Source organism: Equus przewalskii, unplaced genomic scaffold (genome assembly GCF_037783145.1).
Source record: "Equus przewalskii isolate Varuska unplaced genomic scaffold, EquPr2 ChrUn-10, whole genome shotgun sequence".
NCBI lineage: Eukaryota > Metazoa > Chordata > Mammalia > Perissodactyla > Equidae > Equus > Equus przewalskii.
The window spans coordinates 4,593,951-4,617,116 of record NW_027228747.1 but is presented as its reverse complement, the minus strand read 5'-3'; the positions used below and the strand labels follow the sequence as shown (position 1 = coordinate 4,617,116).

The 23,166-nt window shown below is 45.6% G+C and overlaps 2 protein-coding genes and 1 long non-coding RNA gene across 24 annotated transcripts in view; 1 reads left to right on the top strand and 2 right to left on the bottom strand.

Annotated features, from left to right (window-relative positions):
• Positions 1-425: 425 nt before the first annotated feature.
• Positions 426-8,032, bottom strand: MTMR11 (myotubularin related protein 11). The gene is given in 18 exon segments (XM_008514874.2): positions 426-665; positions 667-798; positions 1,127-1,420; positions 1,845-2,027; positions 2,287-2,460; positions 2,760-2,926; positions 3,456-3,526; positions 3,748-3,814; positions 4,293-4,417; positions 4,503-4,591; positions 4,752-4,839; positions 5,083-5,218; positions 5,342-5,420; positions 5,921-6,063; positions 6,230-6,290; positions 6,520-6,641; positions 7,086-7,176; positions 7,528-8,032. Coding segments are annotated over 18 exon segments (2,142 nt in total). The 5' UTR covers positions 7,594-8,032; the 3' UTR covers positions 426-611.
• On the top strand, positions 7,698-22,144 carry LOC139081441 (uncharacterized). The gene is made up of 3 exons (XR_011536559.1): positions 7,698-7,907; positions 17,977-18,265; positions 18,402-22,144. It is a non-coding gene; the product is annotated as an uncharacterized lncRNA (long non-coding RNA).
• OTUD7B (OTU deubiquitinase 7B) overlaps positions 10,298-23,166 on the bottom strand; it is a 55,094-nt gene continuing 42,225 nt past the window's right edge. For all 22 annotated transcript variants that reach the window (XM_008514876.2, XM_070607195.1, XM_070607192.1 and 19 more), the window contains 6 exons: positions 20,307-20,419; positions 18,499-18,626; positions 18,040-18,189; positions 17,332-17,446; positions 16,170-16,254; positions 10,298-15,149 (listed from right to left, as the gene is read on the bottom strand). In XM_008514876.2, coding sequence (XP_008513098.1) covers positions 13,941-15,149; positions 16,170-16,254; positions 17,332-17,446; positions 18,040-18,189; positions 18,499-18,626; positions 20,307-20,419 — 1,800 coding nt within the window. In that variant the 3' untranslated portion in view covers positions 10,298-13,940. The remainder of the gene's footprint in view (positions 15,150-16,169; positions 16,255-17,331; positions 17,447-18,039; positions 18,190-18,498; positions 18,627-20,306; positions 20,420-23,166) is intronic.

Sequence of the window (23,166 nt, the reverse complement as noted above, 5' to 3'; positions counted from 1 at the left end):
CGTGAATTCTGCAGAGCCTCAGCTGACACATACCTTTACTTCCTTAGCAACAATATGGTGGGTGCCTTCTTCTTGGGTGACACCCACCCTCCACCCACCACTTACTTATCTGGGATGCTTTATTCAGACACAAGAAACAATGCCAGCGATGTGTATAAATACTGTGCTTTAATGAACTCCTTAATAGAAATGTCACTACAAAAATACACAATTGGAAGAGACAGGGTGTCTCCCATATCCACCCCATGCCCATAGAAAACTATAAAGGAAGAAATAGAAACTGGAATTAAAGAAGCTGCAAGAGGAGGTGATGAATGAAGTCTGTAGGCCATCTTGGGACTGCTGAACAGCATCTCTGATCTCACAATTTAACAGTTGGATATCCAAAAGGCATGCAATTTCCCTGAAAAAAAGAGGCGATCATACTCTGGATTGTTTCTTAATTCTTCAAATCACAAGAAACAAATGAGGACAAGAGTTGGAGAAGGTTAGCACCACTCATCTGCGATGAAAGCTCAAGTCTGTGAGCTTGTTAAGGGCTGGAGTGTGAAAGCTGAGGCAGCATGACTAGATAAGAAAAACTGAAAGATTAGAGGGAACCCTCCATCATCTCAGATGCCCTCTGCCCTGCCCATGAGGAAGCCAGCAGTTTCAACAGGATTGGGAGAGAATGGTGTTTGGATCTCTTTTCTTGGAGTGATCCTCAGGAGATATTCTTGGTGTCCATTTCCTTAATAGCTCCTGAAGATGGGATAGCTCATCCTGGAGGCCAGAGACTGTGGGAGCTGAGAGGCCCATCTGGGGAGGGGTGAAGAGAGGCAGAGAGGAATATTATTGCAGCTCTAGCTCTCTGCTTCTAAGATCTGCCCACTGCTTCTGGTGTCTTTAATTCTCTCTTCCCCTCCAGTTATGCCCTAGGTTCCGCTTGATTTAAGTCTCCAGCAGTTTCCCACATTCCCAAATGTATCCACTTTGATCCCAGCAGGAACGGTACTTCACTTCCCAGTCCCTACAGCCCTTGCGTTTCCAGCTCCTAGAAACATCGAAACCTCTGGTTTCTGCTAGCACATCTGGTTCAGCAGTCAGGCCCCTTCTCCCACTCCCAATCCCTGTCTCCCCTGCTCACCTGGACCTCAGGCCTTCCCCTCAGGTAGCAGCGTCTCCAGAGCCTGATCTGGGGTCCGAGATATCCAGGCAGCAACAGCCCTGGTGGTAAAGGGCAAGCTCCCCAATGTGAAGGGAGCCCCCACTCCTGATCAGCCAGACTTTCTGAGGAGATGGCAGCTCGAGGGAGCCAACGAGAAGAGACTGCAAGCAGGGACGGACTGTCCCGCCAAGGGCAGAGCTGATGCAGCGGGGTCAGGGCCCCTCTAGAGAAGAGCCACACAGAACTGGGGGGTCCAGGAACCATGAAGCTTGGCTAAAGGAGAAAGGGAAAGCAACCTAGAAACCAGATGACCCCAGTTTCCCCAAACTGAGTCAGGAAGGAATGCCCAGTTCACACTGCACTAGTGATGGAACTACAAGCCTCTCCCTGAGAATTCTTTGTCTACTCTCCTCATTAGGCTTCAAACTAGACCTCAGGACTGATTAAAATTGATTTTAGGGAAACATGTAAAATGTATGCATAAGAGAGGAAATGAGGAGGATAAAAAGGATGCCCTCTGTGCTATTCCAGGATTTCTGTCTTCCTCAGGACAGCCAGGGACTATAAGTAACAGCTACAGAAGAGGAGTTGGGTAGCTTTCCCTGGGGAACTCAGACACTGTCTTTCCACTTCACCCCATCTAGTAGGATGAGCCTGTGAGAAAGTCAAGGGAATTTAGGAAGTTTAGACACCTCACCTGCTGTCTAGGGAGCCAGGAACCTGGGCAGTGTTCTGGGTCATAGCCAGGATTATGGAATTGTAGTATCTGTTCATTGCTGTAGCGTAAATCCCAGTCCCAGACAGACAGCTTTTGGTTAACAGAATTCCCAGCTGAGGGCTGGGAGTACCCCGGGGTATAGACTTGTGTATAGGAGTTGAGCTGGACAGAGGAAACAAGAAAAAGGATGGTTAAACAGAAAAAGCATAATCCTTTTCCCAAGTCTATGGAGAAATCATGAAACTCTCATCTCTTACTATAAGAATCATGTAGGGTGAAAGTCCAGTCCTCAGAGTGAGCACCAACCTCCCCCTTTCCCACCGACAGACCTTACTTTTCATAAATCAAGACTAAACTTTAGAGAGTACTTCTCAATGGGGCAAAAAAAAAAAAAGACAAGTCAAAAATGGAAATCACTGACCTGTCCACTCTGCTTTCCACGCTCCCAGGGAGTGTCTCTCAAGAATGTAAGGGTGTCAGGAACCCTGACACTGTCTTGAAGAGCAAGAAGGAAAAACTCAGAGAATTCAAACTCAGCTGGAAACTGCTGGAGGAGCTGCCAGACGCAATCAAGGAAAAGGAGAAACACTGGGGCCTGAGAAGAGGGACATTAAGAGGTTGGAAGGGATTCTGGGACTCGGCGTGGGGGGATGACAAAATGACAGGGGATGAGAGACACAGGGAACAGGAGCAACTAAGGAAGTCAGGGAATGGAAATCTGAATTGACTAGTAGAGGGTTGTGAACCCTCACTCATCTGGGTCGCTCTTGAAGCTCAGCCCAACCTTAGGACCCTTCTGACTGGATTCACCTCCAACAGATTATCCTGTATAATTTCCTCATCCCCTTACTTCTTTAGTAATACCCTTCCAATACCCTCCTAAAACATTCTCACCTCTTCACTGGCCCCAGTTCCCCCAAGTCGGGTCAGGAAAGGATGTCCAGCTGCCACCCACTCTCGCTGTACTAGTGATTGGAAGCCAAGCAGTGTTCGGGCTTCAGGGGCTGAAAGCAGCTGGACGAGTGAAGAGAGGAGGCCATTGAAATCACGATCACCGCGCTCTGGGTGATAAAGAGGGAGAAGGGACAAAGAAGGAGGGACCAAGAAACTAGGGCAGAAGAGAATGAGAAAAGGAAACATAGCAAGAAGAGAGAGGCACAGAGGGGAAAAGTTTTGGGTAGTTAGGATCAAGGGGGCACATAGAAGTAAAGAAAAAACAAAGACCTTAAATGATTCACTCATAGACGCCACTTGGATAGAAATACCCAGCTTCACATGTAGGAGGCAGAATCATAAATATCAAATCAGCTTCCACATAGTCCTTCCCACCCCAATCCCAATCCCCATCCGCTGATGGAAGGATGGGAACAGAGAGCTGAGAACCATACTGTTAGGGACCACAGGCTTAGCGGGGGGCAGAGGTAGCACTAAAGGATGAGTTAGAGCTCATGGGTAGTTCCTAGTAACAGGAGAGGGTGCTAGCACTAGAAGGGAACAAGGAAGCCTTATAGTTCTCCCTCCTGAACAGAACCAGTCAGGTAGGTAAAGGAAAAAGGCAAGGAATGGAGGGGGTTGACTCAAGACACTCACCTTGAAGTACTACAGAGCGAACCCTGGATGTCACTAGGACTGAAATGTCACTGGCCTTTCGAAGACAAGACCTGGAGGGGCAGGTGAGGAAGAGGAGGGAAGAATGATAAGCCTGAAGGAAGGGAGTGTTGTGTCATGGGATGAAATAGAGGCAGCTCCTTCTAACAAGCAGCAAATAACAGTATTCTTGGGAAACCAAGGAGAAGAGTTAATGGAAGGCCATTTAGGAGTCCAAGTTAACAGAAGGTTGGGGAGGGTCGAATTATAAATCAGTCAGACAAAGAGGGAGTACCTGACATAATCCAACCATCGTGTTCCTTCCAGGGCTGAGAGCCATTTATCCTCAGCTACAGATGAATCTGATAAAGAGTAGAGATGTTAGAAGGGCAAAGAGATCGGGGAACACAGGATTCACATTCAGAATCCATAGCCTGAAAGGTTAAGAGTAAGTTGGGTAGTGATTGCCTAGGGTTAGGGATAGGAATGAGAAGTAACTATAAATGGCCATGAAGTTTCTAAAATTGTGATGGTTTTACAACAATACAACATAAATATAATAAAATTCATTGAATTCAGTGACTTTTAAGATGGGTGAAGGGTGAATTTTTACATAAATTATATTGCAATAAAGCTGTTGAATTTTTACATAAATTATATCGCAATAAAGATGTTGGGATTGGGAAGACAGGAAGATAGTGAGTTTGTTGGAGATAGGAGTTGAGTAGAAAACTAAGGATTATCGGGCTGAAGGGATATCAACTACAGCAGGCAAAAGGTAAACTAGGTTAGGGTCCGCAGGTCTAAGGGTAGGGGTAAGCAGTCAGAGGTTATTCTTACCAGGTAGGCAGAGGTCCCTCAGCCTCAAGTGAGCAAGTTGGACATCTGCAAGACTAGGCAGCTCATCCATTGTGTCTACCAGGACAACATCTGAATGCCCAGCCTGGAGCATCAACTCCACTGTTCTGGAGGGGAGGGAGTCAGAAAGTAAGGGAAGGAGTCTGCCCTGAACATCTAACCCTTGATTATTCTCATCAAACCTCCCCTCACCTGATGTCCTCCTTGTTAGGGTCACTGGCTGTATAGAAGCCACCACAGCGGAGAAGATCACTGCCCCCAGGGTGATGCCAGGACAGGCGCTTCAAATGAGTGAGAGGAGGATCATTATGGGAGGAATCTCCTGGCCCCACACTATCCTTGCCCCCACACTGAGCTCACAGGGATTCCCTCCCTCCACACTGACCCCTGACCTCCCATGACCCTCTAATCCCCAACCATTACCCTGACCCTCACACTGACCGGTCCACGGCCCTGATGGAAGTGGCCAAATGCTCTCCTGATCTCATTATCCAGAGTTCGGTTAGGGACCCAGAAGTAACGGGGGAGGCTGTGAAATTGAGAGTTATGTTACAGCTTGGCTCAGTGACCTCGTTATAATGCAAAGCTGTTATCACAAGAAAGCTGCTTAGGTAAGGATCGTTCCAAGGGATTGCAGGTTTAGAGATCTAGGAGGCAAGGGGCATAGCTTTGTGGATGTCCTAGGAGACTGGAGTTTGTGGGAGGTCCTAACTTTAGAGGATCAGAAAACTGGAAGGATTGAGATGGCAGCAGGAGTGGACTGGGAGATCACCTGGTGGCTACGTCGAACCTCTCATTGACGGTGCTGACCCTCCAGCCCTTGGCCCCCTGCTTTTTCCGCTCAGTCTCCCAGTCTTCTAATATCTCCAAGAGGGGAATAGGTGGTTTTCTGGAGCTAGACCTCTGGCCTAGGGCAGGAGTGAGGCACAGAGGAGGAGGAACCAGAGACAGCTTCTCAGTTCTTTGTCTTCAGCCAGCCTCTGCTTTTTCAGACTCTTTACTTTTCCTTACCCTAAAGCACCCCCACTCACCAGCCTTGCTCAGGGTTATCCCTGCATACTGTTGGGCTTGCCTGCTCTGAGCTCTGGCTTGGACAATGGCCATGGTCACCTGTGGAGGAAAGGGCATCCCATCCTTTTGTCTCAGACTAGAGAATTGAAAAGAAGGAAATGGGGCTCACGTGTTGCACCACTGCTTTTGCCACAATAGAGAAGAATAAGGAAGATAGTCCCTAACAAAGGGAGCTTCCAAAGGTCATGAGGATTGGGGTCAGGAGAACACAGCTAGAACCACAGAATCACAAAGTATTAATTCCGAGAGGAATCTTAGCAATAATTTCAACCAACCCTCCCCCACCCCCACCCCCATTTTTCAAAGGAAGACACTTGCCCATAGTCACACTTCTGATAATTGGCAGACCCGAACTAGAATTCAGGCCCCTTATTCTCATATTACTATCATTTATCCCAGCCTTTTAGCCTCTCCTTCAGGAGAGGAGCAGAGAGAATGATGAGAGGGATCCTGGGAGATAGGGGAGTACTGAGAATTGCCAGGGAAGGGATCACAAGGCTCTAAGGGAAGGAGGGGTCCTCGAGTTGGGGACCTCTTACCTGAAAGGCCTGAGGCTCTAGTCCTCCAGCCTCAAAACCAACTCTGAGCAACCGGAAGTCTCGGCCGTGAATCAGAATCTCCTCAGGAATAAATTTAAGCAGGGACCCTGGACGGAGGAGCTGGATTCGGGACAGGCCACTTACTGAAGTCAAGAGTTAGAGAGCAGCATAGCCATGGATTAGGGTCCCTCTAGGAGGAACTCTTCCAGCCCATCCTAGTCCATCCCTGGCTGTCCTCTGAGAATAGAAGGAGGATGAGGAGGGGTTCCAACACCCCCAGTGAGTCCTTCACCCAACCCCCACACTTACCAGCCTCTACTCGCCCAACGTTGACCAGGGCAAAATCATATTCACTGCTCAGGGGAGTCTCCTAGAGGAAGCACATGACTGATGCTAAAGACATCTGAGATCTCTCTCATTGTCCTGCCTTGACAGCCCCTTCCCTCCCTACAGATAGTCCCCATTGACTATCCCTGATACATTCAAAAGACAGCCCTTAGACATAGTTCTCACTATCTTCCTGTAATGTTTGTCTAATCCTTCTAGACTCCCCTACCCATTTCATGCTAGCGTCCTTTCCCTTGCGCTAACCATCTCACCTGACTCCGCTGCCATCCACAGGGCTGGAAGGTGACCCTCAAGTTGGTGCAGATCAGGGTTCCAGGCAATTCAGGTTCCAGCCCCTTCCTCATCCCTGGGGCCCATGCTAGGATCTGTTCCCCTACAGGGGAAAAAGGGAAGCCAGGTTATGACTAGTCCCAGTGTTGTCCACACTTGCATACACCCACTTCTCAGAGACAGGAGGATCTAAGGAGGGAAGATTAAGATCCTCCCTTAACCCCACTAGAATGAAAGCTTAGGAGGAGAGAATTTGTATTCTTTTGCTCTAGAGCCTAGAACAGTGCCTGGCACATAGTAGGCACTCAAATGTTTATTGAATAAGTAAATGAGAAAAGGGATAACAGGGTCAGGAAAACAGAGGGACCATCAAGGTCCAAGCTCCCAGACAGTTCTGCGCACAGAAGACAGCAAGCCTCAGGCAGAAGCACTTTGAGCCGGAAAAGGAACACAGAGGTATCTTTGGCAAGGGTATGAAACAAGGTTTGAGTAGGGTGAAATTTGGAGGAGTCTTTGGAGAGCAGAAGGATTGGAAGGGCATTATTACCTGGGAGGCATCCAGAGGACATGCAACTGCCAAGCTGACGACTCCTGCGCTCCGGCATCCGACTCCCCTGAACAGACTTTGGTCCGGAGAGCTGTGAAGGGTATAGGGTTAATCCCCAGGCCTCTCCACCTCTGGGGTCTAGGATTACCTCAGCAGCCACCTTTGGAGGCTTCAGACTCTCGGGGGAAACTGAGATCAGTGGCTGTGGGGAGCTCAGGATGGGGGTTGGCAGAGAGTAAAGGGAGGGGCTGGTTAATGGATAATGAGACAATGAACTTGAGACTGAAAAAGACAGACCAAGCTCCATCAACCGAAGTTGATAGGAGAGGCCCTTCTTCTCCCCTAGATCCTTTTCTTCCCTCTTTTATCTCCACATCATCCCCATTCACACCCTCTTGCAGACTGCCCCTCTCCCCCCCAAGCCCAAGTTTCCTCTCCTTACCCCCATCTCTGGCTCCTCCTTCTGGGGGGCGATGTTGAAACTCTGGCCCCGGCCCCCCCACCACATTTCTCTGGCTCCATCCGGGGACGGAGCAGTTAAGAGTAGGAAACCTCGAGGATGCTCAACTCCTTGGGGAGAGGCTGAATCTTGTAGTTGAGAGGAGGCAAGTCAGGGCGAGGGGGAGGGCCCAAAGGAAAGGAGTGTTTGAGGTGCACGGAGCACGATTTGGGGTCTTTTGAAAGGTGTGTCCAGCCCAGCCAGAGGAGGCTCCTCGGAAACTTCAGTTGACTCTGGAGAGGGCGGGAGAGATGCCCAGCCCCTTAAAGGAGAATACACACAATTTTGGAAAAGTGAAGAGGAAGTGGAGGAGCCTGAGAAAGGTGAGGACAAAATGGGGAACTGGGAAAAAAGTACCCAGCTTCCCTTCACCCCAATCCCAGATCCTATTCTCTTCCTGTTCATGAGCATTGGAGACTGTCTGAGGGGAACAGTAATACTGAGTATTAAACTGGAATAATTTGGGCCACTTCTCTGGATTCGCTCAGTGATGGCTTCCCTGGGAAGCTCGGTTTTCTTCTCTCTTCTTAAAGGGGGTGGGGGAGGGAATAGAGGGGGTGGGAGGAATGCAAAAGTAGTTCAGGCCTATTTACTGCCTCCCTGGTGGACCTAACAAAAGTGGTTGAGAAGCAGCAAATGGAAATTAGACCTCAGTGAATTTTTTGCCTGGTGAGGCACAAGAATTGGAGAGGGGGGCAAGTTAAGGTGTTTTTGTGTATCCTTCTCCAGGGATCATGAGACATACCTCATGTATAGGGTGCAGTGGAAAAGTAGGGAGAGAAACTGAAATATATTTATGTGCAAGTTCTTGGGGTGGGGATGGGCGGGCCAAGGTAAAGATCTTACCACTTAATCCATCAAACACACACACACACACACACAAACCCATCCCAACCAACTGGTTCACTCCCTCCAAACCCAGACACCAAATCTCCAAATTAATGATTCATGTTCAGGACTTGGAAAGCTGAGGGCTGGAAACCTCTGTTCAGTTCAACAACCCCATCCCCCACCCTCCCTCCTGCAACTCAACAAGCGAAGATGGTGGGGAAGGCACAGAAAGGAAGTAAAGGAACTGTGGCTGATGGTGACTGGGGGTAGGAATTCGAAAATCTACTTTCAGATATGAAAAAGACAGGAAATCAAATACAAAGTAAGAGTTATTGAGCTGCTGTTTTATTGATTTTGAGTCTGTACAGAGGCAGCAATCCTTAGGTGGGGGCCTCAGTTTTGCACAGTGACATTCAACTCTCTCCTCCCCTCAGCGTACACACCCTTCCGGCCTCAGCTTTACTGGTTCCCTGTCTTGGCTGCAACTGTGGAAATAGTGAAGGTGTTGTGAGACAGGAAGTCTATCTGGAACAAAGAGACATACACCTGCTAGGAAGGTGGCCCTGAAGCCTGATTCTAGAAGTCCTAAAAGCTACCAAGCACCCCGACTCCCACCTACATTACACGGGCCTCATTCTCTTGGGGGAAGACAATACGTCCCAAGGTCTGTTGCAATGGGAAGAGGTGTGTACCACAATTTTAAAATCTCATTATCCACTTTTCTTTTCCTCACCCTCCTTCATTTAAGAGCCTCATTCTATTCTTTAATACTTTGAGATGTAGGAGCAGCAGAGGAATAAAGAGAAAAAACATCAAGGGAATGGGGGAAAAGTCAGGGACAGAAAAAAAAATGGGTGACTTGGATCAGCATCCAACCAGGAATGCAAAGGGGGCAGCAGCTGAGGGTTAAGTAACAGGAGAACCACTCTCACCACCCCACACACATCCAGTGGAGGGTTAGTGGATGAAAGGAAGGGTAGAGAGACAAGGGGCTGTATCAGACTTTTCCATTTTCAGAATCCTGGTCTGGTTGCAGGTTTGTGTGAGGAGAGAAGGCTGCCGGGAGGGGCAGCTGGAGGAGGGAGGTGGAGCTGAGTGAGTCACCAGATGAGTCACAGATCCAGTTATAAGCACAGAAAGAGGCCAAGGTCCTCCCCACCCCCAATCCTCTCAGCGCTACTGTCAGCCAGCTTCCCTTCCTTTTTCTACCACCCCTTTACCCACATGGCCAGTGAAGGGAGGTGGCATGGAGAAAGTCTACATGGGGACATCATAATAAATATTTCGTTAATCAGTTTAAGTACGGGGGGCAAAACACCCTGTGATTTGTAGACTGGGTATCCACAAAGTGAGAGAGACCGAGTGTCTGTATGACTCATTGAATCTGCAGTTGCAGGGCCTGGAGGGAAAAGGAAATTAGAAAAATCTGGGGTACAGGTGATTCCAGGCCAGGCAGGGGCTTCTAATTCTGCCTTCCCACCTGTGGCTGTGTGTCTGGGACACTGACTCCTTGGAGAAAGAAGAGGACAGAGTCTAGAGGGCTTCATCTCTGAAGCCCCTTTATGGGGAAAGAAAAAACGTGACTGGAACTTTGGATATGTGGCTGTTTAGAAAGGACTAAAAAGAATGGCAAAAGCTAGGTTCTCAGAAGTCCTTCAGAACCAGCTCCATTCTTTCCAGCTCAGTATCACATCCCAAATATACAATACAAAGTCATTGCTAATTTTGTTTGTTTTATTGGTCTGTGAGCTTTAGTTTCCCTTGAAGAACTTGAGCCAACAGGAAAGGGAGGGCACTTCCCTCCAGGCCCTGTGCAGCACTGAGTTTAACACTATCCCCATGCCATAAAGAGACTGAATCTTAAAAAAAAAAAAAAAACCTGTTTGATATAATCTTTTTATTTTGTTGATAGAATCCAGTAAGAGGGAAAAACTTTTGGTTAAATCTTATAACTCTCAATAAAACCAGCATAGATGAAGGGAGGAATTTGGAGGCCTATCCTACAGTATACCTGCTCCATCAGGGCTGGGGTGGAGAATGTAGGGTGGAGGGGTAGCACTGTCTTAAAGGGGAAAAATAAGAATCCTGAAAATCTCCCCTCTCCAATAATAACCTCAGTAAGTATCCCCATGCCCTGGATTAAAGGAACTAAGTGCACTTATTTAAGCCTTGAGAGATCATATCATCCCTCATCTAGGGTTACAGGGTCTGCCTCCCCCTTCACCCACAGACCCCTCCTTAACCAAGGCATTTTTGCTCATTTTGACTGCATGCCATGTACCCTCCTCCTCCCTTCTCCCCAACACAGTAATTGCATGGGCTTGCCTCTTCTAACCCCTCATCTTCCCAAAATACCACAAACCAACCCGAGTCTGTTTTCATTTCCCAGGGATTATCCCTTCACCCCTCTTCCTACACAACTCCTTCAAACAATAAAGCAACACAAACTTTACTCATCCCCATAGAAAAACACCCATTGACTTAGGGGCCCTCACCCTTAGAATGGAGAGGTTTTTTAATACCTCAATAAATAGTTACCTTCTCAAATTTTAAAAAAATGTTAATTTATTTCTTAATAAAAAGCTACAGGGCCTAAATAAAGCCCTATTTTACCATACTCACTCACCCCTAGGCCACCTTCCAGAATTTCCACCTTTTTTATTTGAAAAGAGGTCAAAAGGAACTGGGATTAGTTAATTTATAAATCAAAACAAAAACAAACATGACACAAGGTTTCTGTTTTTGTCCATTTGTCCTCAGTTTTTAAACACAAAAGTATTAACTAGAATCTAGTAACAGATCAAATCCAAACACAGCAGTCCAGCAGAGAATCAAAACTTTCCTGGTTTTATACTCGGAAAACCCCTGGTCTGTTTCCATTCCTATTGGTCCAGGCAGAATCCTATGATGTCGATTCGATGGATGCCAAAGGGAAAGACGGGCGAACTGTGCACATTCAAGGAGCGAGCTTGAGCCACCCACTGTTTGGGTGCCTGTTAGGGATGGAAGTTCACGAGGTGGAGATCTCGCCAGCGTTGTTCTAACCCCAGAAACAGGGTGAGGTGAGCAAGGCACTCACACTTGGGACACAAAAGTTAAGCGGTGCCCCCAAACTCAATAACCAAGATACTATTTTAATGCACTATTTTTGAAAACCAAAATCCACAAAGTATCAAAGCTTTAAAGACAGGATTCAATCCCACACTTGCTCCATTCAGCCTTACTTCCCTCACCCTAATCCCAGTCCTGTTGGATGCTGCCTTTAAGATTTTGATATTTTGTTCATCATGGATTTTTTGCATTGATTTTTTTAAATACCGCATTAAAACAGTATTTATCTTGATTATTGAGTTTTTTGGTACTCTCTCAAGTTTTGTACCTGAGGGGAGTGCTCTTCTCATACTAGTCCCAGTCCAGAAATACATACATTTCCTCCTTTGACCTCATTGCTTCCTTGAAACCAGTTTATTTTCAGATAAAAGCTTAAGAATTAATAGCCACAGGAAATGATTAGATTAACAGACTATCAGATTTGGAAAATAAGTGACTTTTAAGTTTGTTGAGGAGAAAAGAACCTTTCTAAACTCTGAGCAGTTCCAATAAGAGGATAATCTTGGCTGGCTTTATTACCACGGGGAATATGGGATGACAACTTTCCTGACTGGGCAGAAGCAAATACGAGGCCCCCAGCACACACACCCAGCCCATGTCTGCCTTAGATCAAATGTGGGGATTACATTCCACGGGATGGGTTATGAGTACATATCTCAAAAGAGAAATCCAAATACAGAAAAATAGCCCCAAGTAACACTCTGGACACTTAAGTACACTTATTCCCCTTCTTCATATGCACCCAGGAGTGTATACAATTGCATAGTTGATTTTTTTCCCAGAAAAAAAAAAAAGAAAGAAAAAGGAAAATTGGCCCAGGATAGGTCCTCCGGTTTAAAGCTCTTAGAAATGGTGCTGGCCAGAGCGTAGGCTATCCAGACTTGTGCTTTGTGCAAAATGCAAAGGAGCTTCCCCTACTGTGTCCACAGGCCCACTCCCACCCCCTGGGGGAAAGGGTTGAGTCAGGGAAAGGGGAAAACCTAGACAGATTAACTCATTGGGAGTAATCTGTGATCTGTGGTTATAGTTCACTAAAATATATTTCTCTAACTACCTTTTTATAAATTGCCCCAACCCCTACCCCATGTTTCAACATCAGTCCTGTTATCAAAAATATCTCTTCTTACAAATTTTTTTTATTATTTTAATAAACTAACCACAGATTAAGGTCAGCTATGGCTTAACAAAAGAAGCCGGGATGTTACGTTCATTCTCCAAAAGTAGAGAGGAAGGAGAAAGAATCATTTAAATAGGAAAAAAAGAAATCATTTTTAAAAATGCTTTTGCTCGCTGGGGTCTTTTTGTTTGTTTCTTTTCCGTTAAAAAAAAAAAACAAAAAAAACCAGTCAAATAATTTGCTTTCTACAGAAATGCAGCAGCAGAAGACGGTAGTGCTCTCTTTAGGTTTTTGGTTTTGTTTGAAACAGTCTGGCCAAAGGTCGGTCCTCCTCCCACCCCTCCCAAGTGGCACCTGAACCCCAATGTGTGGTTATTGCTAAATAGTTAAAAACGATCACCCCTGTGTGAACCCACCTGGAGAAAATCCAACACACACCGCTGATCTTCTCATCACTCTCTTCCCTTCCCCAGAGGCAACTTTTTTTTCATAAAGTTAAAGTCAAAAAAAATCACAACCTTCTTCACTTAGCTGAGCTCAGACCTCAAAAAGGATAAGGGCAAGATAGGGGGCAATCGGCAATCTCCTCTTGAACTAGAACAGATGACAGACAGCTGTTTCAAGAAAATACAACTTAAGAGGAAAAAGATTCCCCTCTTAAGTTCCTCCCTTTCTCATCTCAAACCGATTTAAACTACCCCCTCCTAATAAGCACCCATGAGCACACATTACTGCCTTGTCTTTCCAGATCCTTCAGGAGGAAGAATTTATCCAACCTCAATTTCTAAATTCAAATCAACAGCAAATTTGTCTATTTTTGCAGTTTCTCTCCACACTGCTGACTCCAACCACCATGTGCTTTTTTCCAACCTAAAAGAACTTTGGTCTGCTTTTTCTTTTATTGACTGATTACTTCCTTTGTCCATTCCTCCTCCAGACTTCTGCCCACCTCCCCGCCCCCACACACCAAACCTTCCCCTACTACTTTCCCTTAGGTCCTGGGATGGACCCAAGGGGTTATGAGACAGAATCACCATCTTTCCCCCCTTGTACCTCCTCAGTCCCATCAAGTCAAGATCGGCAAAGGACTAGTACAGCCCACGAGGCACTGTCCAGCCCTGACCTGCTCTTGCCAGCCTGGCGGCTCTCCAGCACACACACACTTAAAAGTTTCTAGCCAGGCTCCCATAAACATTACTGCATTTGCCCCATCAACATGGGGGCTGGGTCTTGATGAGCCAATTAGTTGAGCTTAACTTTCTTTGTTTAGTCCCCTTGCCCTCCAAGGTTCCCTCATTCAGAACCTGTGCACCAGCAACTCCCCACCGGGTTCACGTTCCCTCCTCCTCAGTTCTTCCCTGTAACAGCAGGAACAGAAGTTGTTTGTCTCAGGGTGTCCATAGAAGCTGCAGTTCGGCTGTTTGCATTTGGTCTGGGTTGGGGGAAGCCCCCGGGGACCTCCAGCCCATCCATCTGGCTCAGGGGGCTCTCTGTAGCCGTTGCTATAGGAATCAGCCACGCGGAAAGCAGCTGGTAGCAATGCACCCCTGTGAACTCCATCCTTAGAGTGACTGCCTGGCTCCAGAGAAGGGATGCTGTCCTGATGGGGGTAGGGTCGCCCAGGAGGGCATTGTCTGGGGAAGGTGGCATATGGTGGTAGGCCCCCCCCACATGGACCCCCTGCCAACTGCCTCCGCGGTTCCTGGCAGTGGACTCCACCCCCAGAAGGCCGAGGGATAGTAAAGCCCCCAGAGTAGCCAGGAGAGAACGCCATTGCCTTGGACTCTGCCTGGGGGGCAGTCAGCAGCTCCTCCCCGCCATCTGGCTCTGGCTTTTTGGCTGGAGGAGGCCCACTCCCTACCCCTCCATTCATGATCTTCCTCTCTGCCTCCTTCTGCTTCTGCTCTGCCAGGAATCTCTCCTCAGCATCAGAAAGGTAGCGCTGGATCATCTCCTCCTGATATTGGTGACGGTGACCCATCTTCAGGGTTCCAACAAAAATAAACTTCCCCTCCCCTTGCATCGCAATCCTCATAATGCTCAGGCTTTGCATCACCTCCTGGCTATACTTGCTCCCTCCATTACCAGCAGACTCAGATGTGGGCTTCTCAGATACAGGCCCGTCCCCAGCTGCCTCCTCTTTGCCACCCTTCCAGCTCTTCAGCGAGTTTTTCTTCTTCTTCTCCAGTGTCTCTGTGCCACTGCTTACCCCCGACCCCGTTCCCATCCCTGCAGTCTTAGAACCCTTGCTGTGCATCAGGCCTCCCATGTTCTTCTTGAGCTTGCTGCCCAAGGTTTTGCCAAAGCTGCCCAATTTGTTAGCCACGGAATCTGCTCTCTTCTTGTCCTTTTCCCGATCTCGTTTTGACTTCTCTTTCCGCTTGCTGCCCTCATTGCTGGTAGAACTGCTGCCAACTGACTCCTTGTCTGATTCCCCAGACTCAGGAGTAGACCGGGGCTCATCTCCAGCTGAGGCTGTGGGGGACTCAGGCTGGGCCAGGGGAGCCTGAAAGAGACAAGAACAGTGTTGACAGTTACTCCATTGGCCTGGGTTAAGGGAAGCCCCCAGGGACGTCTAGGCCATCCATCTGGCTCCCAGGGTTCCCTGCAGCCATTGCTATAGGAATTAGCCATGTGGAAGAGGGATGGTAACACGCCTGTAAACTTCCTCCTTGGAGTGACTGCCAAGTTCCAGAGAAAGGCGGCTGTCATGATGGGGGAAGGGTCACCCAGGAAGGCATTGTCCTTCCCCGGCCCCAGTCGGCTCTCCCATGGGCCAGGGAAAGATGCATCTAATATCTAACTTTTATCTCATCCCCTGCAATTTGACTCCCTTCTGTAGTAAGAAGATATCAAAATGAAGCCTGACTGTTCTTCCAGAGCAATAAGCAACTATATAATACATGGCTTCTGGGTGAGGAGGGAGAATATTCTATACACACTGGAATGTCCTTTATTATAAATTTCTCTATGCCAAATTCTGCCCAAAATTAACCGCAAGGAAGTCTTGACTAACCACAACCAACGAAGTCTAACCATTCTATATCCCCTCAACTTATAGACATTCAGCCCTGGAGTCCATCCATGTGCCCTGGCACCTGTGTTCCTGATCTATGGATAATAATGATGTCCTCAGAACCTCCTGGATCAGGAGTTGTTTAAGCTACTCTGTCTCATCTGGTGCCTGATACAGAGGTCTATGTATAGAGGGCTTGGGAAAAAGTAATGACAATCTCAAGTTCACCAAAAAGTCCAGAAAACTTTTCTTGAAGAATGTGTTTTAGAACACAGAAATCAGAAATCAGAGCTTGGTTGGAGAGGAGATGTGGAAAATAGAGGGCACTGACAGGCAGAAAGGCAGGAAAACGTGTCTTTTGGAACTTATCTGATATTTTCCCATTATTCCTAACCTTGAACCATAAGCCACCACTCAGAAGAGATTCAGAAGGAGACTACCACCACATGCCCTTGTTCTCCCTGTCACTGAAAATGAGGAAGTGCACAGTGGGGTGGGAGAAGTCCTCACCTGCGCATCAGAGGACACCGGGACCCACTTCACATTCATGTAGCCATGAAGCAAATGCAACTTGACCTCTAGGGACAGGATTACACTGTGAAAAGGAGAAAAAAAGAATTAAAAACATACAACGACCTTTCAAAAGCAAAACAGTATGATCCAACTGAGAGGTAGGATGGGTGAGGACTACATGGCTTGGGACTCAGACAGAGTTGGGTTTGAATTACAGCTCTCCCAAATACTAAAGCTTTGTGACCTTCAGCAAGTCACTTCAACCTCTAAGACTCAGCTGGGGTTGATAATGGGGATACATAATAATATCAATCCTGTGGGGTTGTTGTGAAGATTAAAATAGTATTTGGAAAGGGCCCAGCACAGTGTCTGGAAAATAGGAAATACCTACTAAACACAGCCATTATTCTTGTTGCTGTTGTAAATACTATTTAAAAGGAGCTTTTGATAATTAGGTGAGAACTTTTTTAAAAGCCATAAACTCTTGGTTTTTAAATCATCCCTTTCAGTTGGATCCCAGTTTCAGGAGCCCACGGAAGGAAGCACTGGGTAAGAGGTAAGGGAGGAGCTTTTACATTCACAGACCCTTCACAGGACGCTGTACACAGAGGCAGGGAGCCTCTGGGCTCCAGCTTCTGGGAGGAGGGGTGTGTGTTGGGAGAGAATGTATTTTTCTTGCTATTTAAATTCCAGAAAGGCAAAAACCCAGAGCAAACTATTTTGGTCAACTATTTAAAACCCGTCTCACTTGAGCTGCAGAGGTGTGATTTGATTATCTTGATTTTCTGATCACTGTTTTGGGATTCTGGGACATATCAGTGAGAGAACACTCTTCATGAACTGATTGGTGGTTACCAGGGGAAAGGGGGGCTGGGGGGTGGGCACAAAGGGTGAAGTGGTGCACCTACAACATGACTAACAATAATGTACAACTGAAATTTCACAAGGTTGTAAACTATCATAATCTTAATAAAAAGCAAAAAAAAAAAAAGAACACTCTTCATATTATAAAGAAAGAACAAGTCCATCTTCCCAAAGACACTAAAGCTAGGGCATGACAGTCTTGCTTCAGAGCTGAGGAAAAGTCCCTGGGAGACAGATGCCATATGTGGAAGAGATTGCAGCTACAAAGCAGATGGAAAGGCTAGGTCTGCCTCACCTGGCCAGTCGGACATTGTCACTGTCATCTTTGCCCCATTCCCAGCCCTTTCCAGGGTCCACAGCAAAGTGCAAGGGCAGCAGCTTATGCTCTGAATCTGTAAGTGGGATCACAGCTGAAGAGGAAAAAAACATGTCATCAAAGAGTCTCCTTGAGGAGAGAGGAAAGCAACTGAACACAGGCTGACTTCACTAAAAAGGAGGCTGAATCATACCACAGATCTTTAACTGTAGCCACTTCTCAATTCTTACATGTGAATTACCCTAGCATTAAAAACTAACGGACTGGTTTTCCCTTAATATCCAGCACTCAATTTAGGCCACTAATCTCCACGACTCCTCACCAGTCAGTCAACTAACACTCATAATGTTCTTGCCAGTGAATGTGGATTCAGGGAATTCAAAATCATTAAGACACAGCAAGGGGTCATTTGGAACGTTATGACCTTAATACATAAACTCTTTACTCCAGAACAGGGAGCAGGGAATACAGGCTACTGTGTTTTTCCCCAAAACCTGTTTTTTTTTTTAATCCTTAATTTTAAAACTCTGGTATATCTTATAGTTTAGTAAAACAGTATCAATATGTGCTGTCTGGGCTTGCACCTCACTTAATTCTTTCCTCTTACATTCTCTCTCATTTCAGTTTTTCCAAGTGAAAATAAAGCAGACCAAAAGACACCAGAGACACAGACATTGCATTCAGTACCTTGGTCCTTGGCATTCTCCTTCTGCTCCATGGACACAAGTGCAGAAAAGTGGGCCTGATCATAGGCAAGCACCAGAGGGGAGCGGTGACACTGGCTGGCTGGGACCTCCAAGGGCAGATAGATTCCCCCAAAGGGAATAGGGGCGAATGCTGCAAGAAACCGTGAAGATTATTACCAAGGCGATGTTCTTGCCTAGTGGGCAATCCCTCCACTCTACTCTGCCAAGTGAGTCTTCCCTTTCATTCCAACCCCTGTTTAATAGTACTTTCCTAAGAAGCCTCATCAATTAACCCCAACTGCTTTACTCTGAATCTCTAGAGAATTTTGCATTTTTCTAATTTATACCTTGTTTTCTTCCAAGGGTCTATATGTTCCCTTCCCTGCCCTCCTCCCAGTGCTTAGCCTAAGGCTCTGCAAATAGGGGGTGCTCAGGATGGAGTAAGGATTAACTGACTCACCTTCCCCGCCGGAGTCCCTCAGCATGGTGTCTGCCACGACGACTATGGGCCTCCTAAGCACATGGGCAAGGACAAAGACGTGGAATTCTTCTAGGCTCTCATACACAGGCTCCTCTGAACTCTCCACCCTTGAGTTGCAAGAGGGGAGAGAGTAGAAGGGATTCAGTGGAAGGGAAAGGGAAGGAAACAAAACAAGAGACCTCTAAAGTCCAGTTCTGCAAAGAGGAAAAAGAGACTATCCTTCTCTGGTTTTCTAATCTTAAGGCTGCCACGGACATAGCTGATTATTTTATGCTACCATGGCTGTTTCTACTTCCATTTCACAGATGGGAAATCTGAGAAAGCAGATCTGAAGGCTCTAGGGTTAAAGTAGCGTGAAGAATCTGGAGGTAATCCCTCTCTTCGTACCCATCTTGCTCAGCAGCCTTTCCCAATTCTCTTTATCCAGTAGCTCAATACGCAACTGTGGAGCCTCATCCTGCTTACTTTACCCACCACGACCACTCACAGATCACACACATCATGTCCTACAAAAAAAAATTCCTCTTCCTATGTTCCCTTACTTGAAGAACAGCCTCACCATCTACCTAGTGACCTAATCAGAAATCTGTGAAATACTTATTGTTCTTTATCTCTGATCTTCAATTAATCACCTGGCTTGACCAATTCCATCTCTTAAGTGTCTCTTCTATCTATCTCCTCTGGCCCATCTACAATCTACCAGTCTTGCTCACACCCATTGCCCTGTTTCCTGGGTTACTACAAGTGCCTCTAGTCTCTCTCCCCTCCACTTCATCATCCACTCTGCAGTCAGCAGGTTCAAATATGCGAATTTGCTCCCATCACTCAGATACTCACAGTTCAGTGGCTTCCCGCCCCCTAACACAATGTTATTCAACATCGAATACCTGCTACAAATGCAGATTTCTGGGCCTTACCTGAGTCCAACTCAACTGGACTGCCTTAGGGTGGAGGTCCAGAAATCTGAATTTTAAACAATTGCCTCAGATTATTCTTATGCGCAATAAAGTTTGGATAGGTTATAATTTTTAACTTTTTATTACAGAAAATTTCAAAATTTTAAACATACTGAAAACTGGAAAGAATATTATACTAAACTCTCATGTATCCACCACCCAGCCTGAACAATTATAAACACATGGTCAATCTCGTTGCACCTAGACCTCAACCTACTTCCCTAGCAGCCCCTACCCTACCTCACCAGATTATTTTGAGGCAAATCCTGGACATCATATCATTTCATCCAAAAATATTTCAGTTTCTATCTCTAAAAAATAAAGGTCTCCTTTTAAAAACCACCACAATACCATTAATATCACACTTAAAAAAGTTAACAATAACCAAACATGTAGACATTGTTCACATTTCCCCAACTGTCTTATAAATGTCCATTCCAACGTCTTTTAACTGTCTTTAAACTTAGGTTCTCTCTCGCTTTTTATTTTCCTTGCAATTTATTTATTGAGGAAACTGGATCATTTGTCCTGCTGTTTCCCAAAGTCTGGATAGTATACAATTTTACTTGCTTAGCATGGTTCAAGAGAAAGCTTATCATGGCACACAAAAATCTGGGTTGCCCAGCCTCATCTATCTATCATTCTGCACCACGTCCTCTATATTCCAGCAACACTGACCTGAAGGTCCTAGAACATACCATCCTGTTACACCCTTCTGTGCCCTTACCATGGTTCCTCTCTTTCCTTCTAACATTCTTTTAGCACAGAGCTCTTTGGACACTGAGGACTCAGTGAAGATTATTTCCTGCTCCCCCACTTAGCCATACTTACCCACCACAATTGGCTCCATTGGTACCTAGATGCATGCGAGGTTCACTTGAGGCAAGCTTGATCAGCTCATTCCATTCCTTCTGCCATTCATCCTCTGTGTATACCAGCCCTGACTGTGTGAAAGACAGGCAGGGATATCAAGCAATTAGAGGCTAGGTTCAAGAGGCAATAGCCATTCCAACTCACTCACATTATCCTGCTCTCCATTCTCCTAGCACTTATCTTACAATTTGTACTACAAGTCACATTTCTTCTTTTTATAGTCAAGATTCATGGAAGAACAGTCTATAATCTCTCTCACACTTCTTTTTCATCCATTTGCCAACCCACTGCAATCTAGCTTGTTTCTGCCCTCCAGCCTACCCCCCTCATCCCCTACATATCACTTTACCTAACTGACTTTGGCAAAGGAAAATGACCTTCTAATTGCCAAATTCAGTGGATTCTTTGGTTCTCATCTTTCTTACCCTTCATTTGGCATTTGATCTTCTCTTTAAACTTTCTTCTCCTTTAACTTATACAATGCTACTTTCTCCTACCTCTCTGAACTCTGTCTACTCCAGAAATATTGGTGTTATGTCAATGATTTTAGCTTTGGTTCCTTTCTTCCACTCCCATAAACTCATCTACTGCCATGTATATGCTCAGGAATCTAAAATCTCCCTCTCCAGCCCAGACTTCCTCTTAATTTCTGTCTTCACATCCAGCTGTTTATTGAAGATGGCCACTTGCCCATGACTACCTCAAACTCTATACAGTCAAAACTGAACTCCTATCTCTTCCAAAACCCACTCTTCTTCCTATATTCTTACCTTAGGGAATAGCACTATCATCCACACACCCAAGATGGAAACCAGGGAGTTATCTAAGAACCCTCTCCTTTCACCCACTCCATACCTGGATCCCTTCAGTCAACAATTATTAAGTATGAACTATTGCTATGGATGCTTAACTGGTTTTTCTACTTCCAGTCATACATTCTTCTGATCCATTTTCTACAAGGGTACCAGAAAGATTTTTCTAAAATTAAAATCTGATGATTTTTGCTCCCTGCTACAAATTCTTTTAAGAGCTGTCATTGCCTATTAGATATAGTTGAAACTCCTTAAGTATAGCATACCAAGTCCACTTCCCAGCTGCTACCCATCTCTCTAGTCTGATATATCATTTAATTAGCTGGAGTTCCTTGAATGCACCATGTTGTTTTATACTTCTCAGCTTTTGTGTGGGTCGTTCCTTTTGCCTGGAGCAGCCCATTCCCTATCCAGCTGGTGAACAATTTCTCAGCTGTCAGGAGAGAAGGCAAGTGTCATTCCTCTATGAAGCCTTTCCTAAATCTCCCTGATAGATTGACCACTCCTTCCTTTGTGCCTTCCATCCTAAACTGCTATACAGACTTCTAGCATAGAAGTCATCAACTGTTACTTTGTTGCAATTATGTATTTACACATCCATCTCCTCCTACTACTTTTGGGCCAAGGACTGTTTTACGCAGTATGCCTAGTGTCTATTATGTGATCAGTAATCAATAAATACATGCTGAGTGAAACTACAATTTTTATCAAAGGAGTGGGAGAAGCAGTACAAATAATTTTTAAAAATCATATTGGCTTCAGGATCTATATGATGATTTGGGAGACAAGTCTACCTTATTAATTATATTTTCTTACATTAGTATTAAAATGAGTTTATACAGCTTAAACACACACTGAGAGAGTAGAATCACACTGGAAACATGAGGGGCATCAAGAACAAATTTAACAGGGATTAAAGAGCTGTTGTGAGCATATTTTACTTTAATAATAAAAAAACGACAAAGCTATTTTCAGTTTGTAAAATGCTATCACAAGTTTTTTTCACTTAAAAATTAAAAGAATAATGCACAGGTTATATATGAGGTGCTCTGCTCACTCTGATAAATGGTCACCAATACACATCCAGGAGGATCGGTCTCCCTCTTCCTCTCACCTATTTCTGCTTCCTGTTTTTATATACACAGCCACTAGGTGGAGTACCCTTCTAGCCTGAAAAGGCTCTTACTGGGTTTTACCACCAATTTCAACACAAAACAAGGAGGCCCAGGAAATCAAAACTAATTTAGTTTGTTTGGTGTTTGATACTGGCTAAAAGAAGTTCCCCAGTCCATCACTCCTCTCCCTACATTCCCACTCCCAAGGTGGGGTATAATGCCATGAATGGTCTGAGCTAAAACAATTATCTAGGCCACATTTTCAGTATGGAACTTTCAATGTGCTGAGTAAAAAGATTGCTCCTTCGCTAGCCACTGTTCTCTATGCATGTATTTCCATTGGGGACTTCGAGAGGAAATAAGTGGCTGACCAAAAATAGCACTTGGGTATTTTTGGTTGTCCTGGATAAATACCATCATAATCTAACCCCACTTTAAAAATAATAACTATAATAGCTTAATAGCTGGAATTGGGCACACCAAGTGTCTGACTATTACTTCTACTTAATAGCTAGCATGCTCTGGTTTGGCCTTTTTTTGTCTCTGGAGTGGGCAAATCTAAGGTTCAGGTATGGTGTGAATTCAGCAGTGAGGAAGTCAAACTCTAGGCTGACTCCAGATCAGGCAAAAGAAGCCCTCCACAAGGTCCAGCCCAGCTCACCAGGGAGCCATGGGGTTTGGTGGTAATAAAGAATGCTCTTTACTTGGCCTTGCCCCTGTGCATTTATTTCCCTCAGGAATCTTCTGGGGTAGATAGGCTGATCAAAGATAGGATTCTGGTCTTAAAATCATCCTAATTTTAACAATTGGATTCTTTTTTGTTTGCTGGTTTGGTGAGGAAGATTTGCTCTGAGCTAACACCTGTGCCAATCTTCCTCTATTTTGTATGTG